Source organism: Zerene cesonia, chromosome Z (assembly GCF_012273895.1).
Source record: "Zerene cesonia ecotype Mississippi chromosome Z, Zerene_cesonia_1.1, whole genome shotgun sequence".
NCBI classification, from domain to species: domain Eukaryota; kingdom Metazoa; phylum Arthropoda; class Insecta; order Lepidoptera; family Pieridae; genus Zerene; species Zerene cesonia.
The window spans coordinates 8537035-8548335 of NC_052122.1; the positions used below are offsets into that span (position 1 = coordinate 8537035).

Sequence of the window (11301 nt, forward strand, 5' to 3'; positions counted from 1 at the left end):
ATGACAGATTCGAAATTCAAATGTAATATTTTTTTATAATTAAGTGTAACAGTATTTATGGCCAGACTAAGTATTAGAATAAAGTACAAATTATTTGTTCAATGTTAAGCCTTCGAGGGCCAAAACAATATCGGAAATGCGGTTTATATATAAATTCCACGAATCGAACTTCATTTGACTCACGGAAAAACAACAATATCGATTTTACAGGCATTAATAAACACATCGCCAAACGCACTTTTAATCAACATAACCGAGATGGAACCCTCGCTTTTCATTCCCGCATCGAATCGAATACAAATAGGAGCGTTTGAATCGATATAGAGCGTAGTTTACACCTAAATCAATTAGATATAAAAAGAAATCGATTAGCTGTAACAGCGATATTTCATTTACGACGAAATTATCACGCTCTTATGGCCTTTCAACGTATAAATATGCGGAAAAATATTATATTTGTTATGCCACCGTGTTGCATGCGTGGTTGAGTGAATGTTAACGTGTATATGACGTTGTTTACAATCGGTGTATTAAGGGTACCAGTTTCGTATTAACTTACCGTAAACCCGCAAATGGTTTACACATATACCTATATGCGACTACACTCTACTCTTACTGTTTTGGATATTTGCACATTTATATGACTTTAATGTTCGTTCGAATCAAAAGTGAATTATTTTTGTGTAATAACTAAATAGCTTCTTTTTTGTGAAAGCTATATCTGAAAATAGGCATAGTTCTATCTCATCTAGCCAATAAAACTCGGGCAAAGACTCTCTTTATTAAACTGCTCGCTTTAACTGCTGTAGATTATGAAAAATGCATTCCGTGGAGGGACATCGAGAGAGGGTCGGCGTTCCATACCATAATAATTATTGCGAGGTCAAAAGATATATTGATAAAACTTCTTCCCATTCCGACATGTTAATAATGTTATTTTTAATTTATAACCGGACTTCAGATTCAAGACCTTTCCAAATCCGGCTATACTTTGGAATCCTAAAGTCCGAAATGACATTCGCTTACTAGCTTTCCGATTCGCTTCGCTTTGTCATAGGAAAAGATAGACAGTACCATATAGAGTTTTTCACAAGACTTCCGTTCCCGAGGATAAACAAATGTTAGGTCCTTTTGCGTTTCTCAACTTTTGTATGTACCAAATTTTATCCAAATTGGTTCAGTGGTTTAAACGTGAAAAAAGGCAGAAAGGCGAAAGTAAATGTCTGTCTGCCTGTCTGTTCTTCACGCCTAAATCGCTGCACCCATTTGGATGAAATTGGGTACAAAGATAGTAAGCAATTGTGCTATTATAACTACCAAAAAATGTCTTAAAAGCTAAAAAAACAACGTGAGTGATATTATAACTCTTATAAGAATATAGTCAAGGACCCGATGTGTTTGCGCTGAATCACAAGATTTACGCTTATCTCATAACAGTATCACAGCTTATCACAGCACTAGAGGGCACTTGGTTCTCGATTCTCGAATTTAACACGTCACTCGGTTATGTCCTATTAACCTCTGCGATGCAAACCGTAGTTCATTGTATGGCAATTAAAATATTAATAGCTTATGTATGAAAGGTATTGCGATTATAGACTTTTGCCGATTATTATTATTTTAATACATATCATTTTTACGACATAAATAGGAATAACGCTATTGAATTCGTTAATAAATTATTAAGAAACTAGGTACCTACCTGACCACGCTAGCTGCCTACCATACAAAAGCTTTGACGAAATAATAAGCTAACAATATAATTAACCAAACCAAAAACATAATGTATTTCAATTATCCAGACATCTCCGCAATATAAACGTACATAATATAGATACAGTGTCATTCCATTGGTTGTTCTCAGCGAAGGTTCCGCCTATTTTACCCTTTTCTTAGGTAATTGTGAGTCACGCGACCGCGGTTAACTCAAGAAAAAACCTTACACCAGGCACGCCAAAATAGCCCGTTTTGCTCTCTCAATACAGTCGCGATCACATTACACATTTCATAGATGTATTATCTAACATTTTGCTCTTACGTATGCAATACTTAAGGCCTTACGTTATTGAAGTATATTGTTAAACAGAACAATTACCTTTTGTATTAGTTCAGCACATTATCACGGCTATATCACCGGTTTCAAATTCTGGATACCGAACCGATTATTGAGCTCTTAATAACTCTTTGTTTGCTTATCGTCGGATATGTAACTCTAGATTCATAAGAACTAATAAAGAGAAACCGTGATTTAATAGATGGTTCCTGTAAGGTTTACTTCTATACTTACAATAGTTATCGTCTTTTAAAAATTTATGTATAAAGTACACAATTAAATCACAATTTCTGTAAAAAATACCCGTGTGATAAGAAATGCTATTTTGATGCAGTGGTTTCACTCGCGTATTACCTGTATAAATTGTAGCCTATGCTTATCCAGATTATAATAATATATTACAATATTTGTGAAATCATATTACATATAAATCCCATCATCATCAGTTGTTTTTAGAGTAGATTACAAACGTACGGAACATTCTAACTTTCATGTTTACGATATAAGTACACTTAGAGTAGTAGGAGTAGGATTATAATATTTATGGCTGGTATTATAAATACTTCAAATAGTTTTTACTTAAAAAGAAATGAATTATCTAAAATATTTAATTAAAAAAAGTAGCAAGAATAAAATAACAAATAGCTGTTTACTATAAAACATCGTCCCCTCTTAACCAGTTGTTTGATAATAATGCCCGGAGGAGATACTAAATTTATATAAGTACCTATTGTGAGTTGTTAATTGAACGGAAAGATTGTATTTCCCTCCTCTAGGCATTAAGATCTTGTCCCTTTTACGTTCTTACGATTACACGAAACAAACTTGAAAATCACGTCTCATTTTCTCTTAATTATCGTAACATAATACGACTAACTTGTGTTTTCTTGATAACAACGAGTATATAATTGTAACTCCTTTTTTATTTACATATAATTTGTCATTACTGTTGTTCAATTTTGTTTAATAAAAAAACCCATGTCGTAATACTGAAATAGAATTTATTATCGCATACTTTATAGCAATCAACCTTCGATAGAAGATCGTGATGTTCCAAACCGATCATTTTGAGATTTGTTGAAGGCTGAAAGACAGCAGAGGAAAGCGATGTAGCGGGAATTTCCTTCGTAGATAGGGAGCCGCAATACAAGGTTTTGTAACGTAAACAAAACAACTTCGTGGGCAACAGGTCGAGCTCGTGTTCACAGATATAAGCATCAATATAAAAGAATTCCCATTTATATTTTATTGTTCTTCGTAAAACATTAAGCGGATAGCACTGGGTGGAGTGGGTTTTCAACCGATGGACGTGATTCATTTTTTGTTTGAGGGAATTGGTACCATTGGGCCCATTTTAGCATCTTTAGTGGTACCTCCCCTTAGGGAGGCCAGATCTTTTTAGTAGAAAAGTATTATTTTTGTATTAAGGTGCTAAAAGCATATTAACCCGGTTAGGCGTAGCCGCATAATGCAATAGAAAAAGTTCGGTATTCGGCATTACGTATTAAAAAAAAGTACAATCCCAACCATTAGTCGCATTCAATGTTATCAACGACACTGATACGCAATACAAATCTTTCATAATCGTACGAAATAAGAGAAAACGATCATTGTAAGTTTAGTTGCTCAACGACTCTGGTAATTCGCACCACACTCGAACTAACGTTTCACAATTGTTATTTGTTATTAATTTCACGAACGATACGGCTTTTAATGTTTTATAAATACGATGCATTGTTCTATATGCGACACAATGCAGTGCTGTTCGCAGCGTCGAACACGATATTCTGGCCGCCGCCTGACGCATTCTTGACATGCAAATTATTCGATATATTTCATTTTAACACCATCAATTTATTTCTAATTCATATAGATGTAACACAATTGTGATTTTTATTATCCAAACTTATATTTCTCATACTCTTACTAATATTAAAAACGCGAAAGTTTGACAGTATGGATGGATGTACGGATGCTTATTACTCCTTCTCGCCAAAATAGCTTATCGTATCTGTATGAAATTTGATACAAAGATAGATTATAATTAGCACAGACGTTTTTTCCCGGGTACCACGCGATTGACGCCGCGAATTATAGCTAGTATATGAAATTCTATGTTCCATATACCTCTGTATTGTAGATAATATTAGACAAGAAAATGTAAACGGTAATAAAAAACATCATACAAAATGATAAAAATAAACATTCAATTTGTGTATAATTTTATTGACATAAAGAAACGAAGATTTAAACGGCTGTTGTAAAATGAATAACAGATTTACAGGATTATATATACGAAAGACACTTTTGACAACTTCAATTACATTGCCAGTGATGCGATGTGAGAAAAATTTCAACTTAATTCTTGTTGAAATATTCTATTTGTGCGTCGTTAAAGATAAATATTTCGATTTTTTATTATTTATTAAAGTGGGGACATGTAAAATAATGTTGTTTTGAAAAATAAAATTTTGTTTTTTTTTAAGCATACGTGAAAAAGTTGGAATCCACTTGTTTTGATGTCATACGAATGGACAAAAACCTTAATATTTTATTAGTATTACATGCTTGTTAAATTCGTTATACTAGCTGTTCGCCCCGGCTTCCCCGTGGCTTTATTTTGCTTATAGTATTGAGATCATGTATTACCCAGGTGTAAGATTTTTGAAGTATGTCAAATAGTTGCTGAGAGTATTTTATAAATAATGGCCCATTATTAAGTTTATCATAATGTGAACATATAAAAAATTTAGTCCTTAATCGCTACGCTAATCAACATTTTAATAATTGTATGTAATTATTTTCTACGCAGCCCATATTCAGCTCATTATAAGGCCGAATTAGTAGTTTCATCTATTCTGAATATACAAAATTAGGACAACAAATAGACCAATCATCTACAGGCGCGTTAACGAATTTTCATCATAATTTTATAGATTAACCAATATTAAGGGCAGTCGAGTGGCCCATTCAATAAATGTTTCTGATTAAACGCGTATTTAACTAGTATTAACTGGAGTAGGTATTATTTTGCGGATTACAAACGTTCGATACTTAATCCGTTCCAACAATAGTGCGAACATTAGTTTTTCATATATGTGTGATTAATATTAGCAGTGGTGTATTTTAGTAGCCACGAGTGCGCATTGTTTAGTTTTATCCGCTACCTACAACGAAACGATGGATTCTTAGAAACCCGTATTCGGAGGCACGTTCGCGATCGCTGAGACTTGCGACTAGGGTTACCATCTGGTAACCCTAAATTGGAATGTCCTGACATGTAGCCTGGTTTCCAATGAATTTCCTACCTAAGCAGCGTTTCGTTTTTATTACCGCGTGCCGATTGGTTCTTTTATTATTGATTCATTCGAACAACCTGTTGTAGGGGTTACTTCGAATATTACAGAAGTGCGTAGGTATGCCGATTAAAAAAGAATATCAGAGTTACTATGCTGATCATAACTTCTAGATAGTTATTAATAAACTTCGAATGTGAGAGTCGAGCATGCATCCGAGGGGGGTAGGTATAACGGCTCCACAAAAAGTTGGCGTGAAAAAGAAGCATGCAAATGCTACTTTATGCTGACGTATAAAGTAACTGCCTATAAGAATCAAAATGAACTGAGATTGAAATTAGTATTTATAATTAATAGGAACCCTCTTGTTTAAGCAATGATCATTTATATCTACTATTGAACATTTATTAGCCTAAACGAAACTAATTTATAATTCATAATATTAATAGGGAGTTTAATATTAATATTAATAAGTGTGCCTAAGAATATAATTTATGCGTATTAAAACGTTACTGTAAAATGAATAAAAAATGTCTGACTGTTTGTACACGCTAATCTCCTATAAATATGGTCGAATTAAACTTATTTACAAAAAATATCTAGATTCCAGCAACTATAAGATAAAATAAAAAAATAAGAACATTATAATATACAATATAGGGCCTGAAAAATTGGCGAGCTTTTTTCGTAAAGATTTTCTTTGTATTATTACAGAGTGTACACAATATAGAAGAATTTTAAAACGTGATAAATGCGTACTAGATATTATAGCCGGATAATACATATTATTAGTAAAAAAGATCGATTTTCTAAAAAGATTAATATTTAAATAAACCCAATGCACTACATAAATCACGTTTCCCTCCTGGGGTGTGGGGCTGATCGGATTTCATACATCAATATTTTCATGAACACACGAAAATAGTACCTATTAGTGGTAAGATGAATACGCTAGCTATTGATCTAAAGACGCGGTCACATGCCACTATTTTTAATTGTTTCAGTAAAGAGACCCGAGAGGCCCGGACCCTACAACCACTATGAGCGAGTCAATACTCCGGTGCTCACTCGAGTCAAAACTGTGCCGACCGTGGCTACGTCACTGCCAGAGACTATAAGGTAATTCGCTTTTGATTTTATAAAAATAAAGCCTTTGTGTTATTATACAATACTATAAATCCTTTTGAATGTTCACTGAATTTGTGTTATTTCAACGTTAAAAATATATAAATAAAGTGTATCTGTTGCTCACGTTTACTTTAATAAAGAGGTAAAGATATAAATTTATTAATAAATATACCTCCTTCTTATAATTAAACAGATATGCAAGCAGATAGCCAAATCGGCTATTCATTTCTTGTTGGAACATATAACGAACCACGTTTGTTCATTTTGTGTCATACCAGTATTCTTTTATAATTTGGTAATTCTATCGTATAATAATAAAATTATAATCTTGCCCTAGTCAATAAACATACTAAGCAATTAAACCCATGCTTGAGTAATATTCCTTACATCACAGCGTATATTTAAGGTCATATTATAACAATTAATAATGTTCAAAGCTTTTCATAAGGGCATTTTTAAGCGAGGAACATTATAAGTCTGATATAAATAATCAAATGAGAGCAAATCTTTTTGAGGATATTTAAAATTTAAAAATGAACACGTTCATCATGATTGGGTATAAAGGGACCGATAAACAAAAGCGCTGCGCACAAAACCACAAAAGAATCACCCATGAAGTGACTGTGAGCGGAATTCTTTAGTTTGCATGACATTTGATGTTTTGAATTATCTGATTGTACATTGTGGAACACTATAGTCAAATCAATGCCCCATATCCAACTCTTGCTAGTGTAAAATGTATTTCCTTGTGTTTGATTTTACGCGAGTATTATATATAGTTTTAGAAATTAAGGACTTTCCAACAACTTCTTATAAAGTCTTTGATTTCTAAGTCTAAGATCTATTCATAACTTAGATATCTCTACGTCTCTATCGTATACAGCTTGAGTACTTATACCACTATAATTGTTCTATTATTCAATAATAAAAAAGCCTTTGCATTTCTCGTCCTTTTATTACTCTCATCAATCCTTTTTTTATCCCTTTTCCTACAAAGTTAGCAGTCCATTTGCGGGAGAATTCACTAATTCTGGGACACTACCCAGACTAACACCATTTTATTGTTAAAAAAATTGGAAACTGTATCCTTTTATCCTTATAGCTTGTTTGATGTATAAACTCTTTGTTGACAAAAAAATCATTTATCTAACCAATCTTTCATTCCTAAAAGATAATTATGAAAAGGGAATCGCTATTAAGTTTCAATGAAATTATTTGTACTTATAATAATTAATTGCATAGAGCGAATGACGCCCACTAATTGCCCATTACTAACTATGCCGATAAGCAAAATTAAAAATACTTATTTTACTATTAATTATCTACTTATGTTTCAACAACTATGGAATGAGTATGGAAAATATATGGAAAAATACATAAGGCAGGTAGGTAAAGCACTTTTTCCCTCCCTACTGAGTCCAAATTGTAGTCGAGAGGAAATCTAGCCAAGGTTCTTCTGATTATTTTTTAGTCGACGCTCTATAAATAGCTCTGTTCTCTTAGAAAAGTTTTATCAAGTCATTGATCAAAAGTCGTCCGTCATTAAAAAAAAAATCGTTATTGTCCAAATTTGTACAATCATTACTGTTAACTATAATTTTAGTAATAAGATGCAAAGAAAGTAATTATTGAAATGTATATTTTATAGATATGAGCATATTTATCTTTATTTTTTTGTTAGCAGTGCGGAGCCTAAACCGGAGCCGGCATCAAGCTCGAGTTCAGGAAACTCAGAGAACTCGACACCCACATCTGAGGCCACCAAACCTCCATACTCTTATGTGGCTCTAATCACTATGGCGATACAAAACAGTGAGACCAAGAAGGCAACATTGAGCGAAATCTACGCTTACATAACCAAGGAGTTTCCCTACTTCCAAAAGAACAAGAAGGGCTGGCAGAACTCCATCCGACACAATCTCAGTCTGAACGAATGTTTCATCAAGGTACCTCGTGAGGGCGGCGGCGAGCGTAAGGGAAATTACTGGACGCTTGGTAAGTCCCCTAGCCTCTGCGACAGTGTGTTCATTTACTTGAAGGGCCCTTCGAATCAATGCGAATGTTACAGCTGCGTGCGACTGTCTTGCGCTACGTGGAGATCTGTGTGTTGTGAGAACTTCTTTGTTTTAGATCCGCAATGTGGGGACATGTTCGAGAATGGGAACTTTAGGCGGCGTCGCCGTATGAAGAGGCCGTTCCGTGGGCCACCGTACTCCAAGGGGCTGTACGCGGAGGGCTTCCACGGCGGCGCTATGGGCCAACCGCACGTGCAGTCGCTGTCCATCTCGGCTAACTACTTCGGCCCCGGGACATACTCCTCCTCGTACCCGCCTTTTGATCCGTAAGTTTCTTTTTTGTTACTAAATTTTATATTTTTGTGTTTTTTTTTATTAAAAGAACGGTGTCAGATAATATAGTAAGTTATCGGGTTAATTTTACTTCAATTTGATATTACACAACACAACAGCAGATTAAAAAGATTAAAATCAATGTATGAACCAAAACAATAGTCGACAAAAAATTTCCAATTCTACAAAAATTTAAATTGATAAATTTTCATCTATATAAAGTGTGAAACCGAAACAAAAACTTACGCGATAAACAAAAAATATAAATTACATAACTTTTTTATTGACGCTTTATCAATGTCGTATAAATACGCAAATTTTCAACAAAGGTCAGTGGTACATCGATTATGGCTACAATCTATCACTATCTATTATATAAAGTCGCTTGTAACGTCGTCGCATGGTTTTTGTAAGAGACGAAATTTATTAATGGAGGAGATTATTAAGAATGCACTACAGATTATCCTTTCTGTTGATTTATTTTTAGTATGTAATGTTATGATAGGCTTCGGGTCTTTTTCATAGTATTTATAATAGTATGAGTTTATTATTATGCACAAAGAAACTCCGTTGTTTTTGAGAACGTGGGTTATAAGTGAGATGAGTACTGATTCTATTCACTGGGTCAACAAATAAAAGAAATATAACTTTTTTGAGACATGCAAAAGCATTACATTTGAAATTTGTTACCTAATGTCTTCGTAATTAGTTACCTTAAGAATTAATAGAAAGCATTTAAAATCCCTGTATATCAATATCCTTTTATATTACTAATTGTACAATTCACCTTCACAATCAACACGATCGTAGTATTAAATGTACCTGCAATTCTTTACAATTATGATCAAAATACGTAGTTATTTGCGTGAGATATGTTCCTGTAAATTACGATTCTATAGGACGCCTCTCATATCGTTTGATAACTAAGACGATTTCATACGCGATTCCTTACACAAATTATATTAATAGCAATGTTTATAACATTAGTTATTACGTATAAAATAAAACATCGTTTATTATAAAAGTCATAACAGTGTAATAAGTAATTACACTTCTTAATATTTTTATCTCCATACCGTTTATTCAATAAATGTTGAGCTATTCACGCGTGCGGATATGGAAGTCGTAGCTACGTCACACACGGACTGTGATATACAATAAAACTAATTAATTAATTAAAATAAATATTTACGTTTCGCATTCACAAGTTTACAAAACAAACGCTTATATGTTACAGAATTTTGTAAACTATTCTTATTTCCACTTCTCACGAGTTACCATGCGTATTTGATATGCTTGTATTATTTATGTGCTTTTTTATTTATTTTCTATAAAACTTTAAGGTTATTAGACTATTAAGTAAGACTTTAGGTATAATTGCTTTAAAAAATTATAAATATACAACGTGGGAGTCGAGCACGCTTCGGTACGAATTGGGCCAGTACACACCAGTGAGTATCAGTTCACACCCCCACAGAAAACCGGTATGAAAAACTAGCATGAGTGGGGGAGCCGGAGACCTGTTACCTTTCCCTCACCCATACCAATCAATTCCTTCTATCCTGTCGTCAAACCTTTCTTATCCCTGACCTCATAAAAGTGGCAGCACATTCGCAGAAGTATTACCTAGGCGAATGTTCATGGGCGGCGGCGATCGCTTACCATCAGGCGTACCAGCTCAGTTGCCCGCTATGACATATGAAAATACAAGCAATTTCTAATAGAAAAGATTTAGTGTTCTATCTTACATTGCAGCGCCCAATATTTGCATAAATTTTCAGTCGAATAGTATATTGATATATTCATATATTTTATCAAATAACGCTATCATTGCATGGGCTATTTTTATTGTGTTAAATGTTTTTTATTTGTGCGTCCCATCATAATATCTAAAGTAATAATAAAATAATGAGGTTTATCACAATAATTCTGGTCTCACGTGTATTTGCTTGTTATTTTGTAAAGTGGGATGATATTACGATTTAAGGTCAAGAGGTGGCCCGGTAACCGATTACTATGTACCTATTAGCAGTTAAAGTAATAATAAACATTTCTCCCGCTTGAGATTATTAATTATTATATTTTCAATGTTCATTAAGTTACTCCCATATTTTTTTAAAAGTATTTTCTATGATAGAACGATTCGCTACAAATATATTTAATAATGGTAATTGCCCGTTATAAAATTAATATATTGAAATAAATGAGATCTAACAGATATGTGTGACGTCATCAAATTTAATGCAACGTAGGGCGCAACGGAAACAGCTTGCGTAAATAACAGCAATATTTATTGCATAGCTCGAAAATTATACGATGTTGCGTTATACATAGTGAATTTCCCCTCGTCATGGTTCTTATCGTCGTGATCTTTGTTGAACTTAAAAAACATAATACAATCGAATAAGTATTTTCCGTTTTGTTTTGCAGAATTCTATATGTAGTGATACTGTACACGTATAGTATTATATTATCC

The 11301-nt window shown here is 33.4% G+C and overlaps 1 protein-coding gene across 1 annotated transcript in view; it reads left to right on the forward strand.

Annotated features, from left to right (window-relative positions):
* The window catches only part of LOC119835805 (forkhead box protein L2-like), a gene marked incomplete at its 3' end in the record, with an annotated part of 27714 nt that extends 19024 nt beyond the window's left edge, over positions 1-8690 (forward strand). The window contains exons 3-5 of the mRNA XM_038360813.1: positions 6354-6468; positions 8159-8472; positions 8608-8690. Of these exons, the coding sequence (XP_038216741.1) occupies positions 6354-6468; positions 8159-8472; positions 8608-8690 (512 nt within the window). The remainder of the gene's footprint in view (positions 1-6353; positions 6469-8158; positions 8473-8607) is intronic.
* Between the last annotated feature and the right edge of the window lie 2611 nt (positions 8691-11301).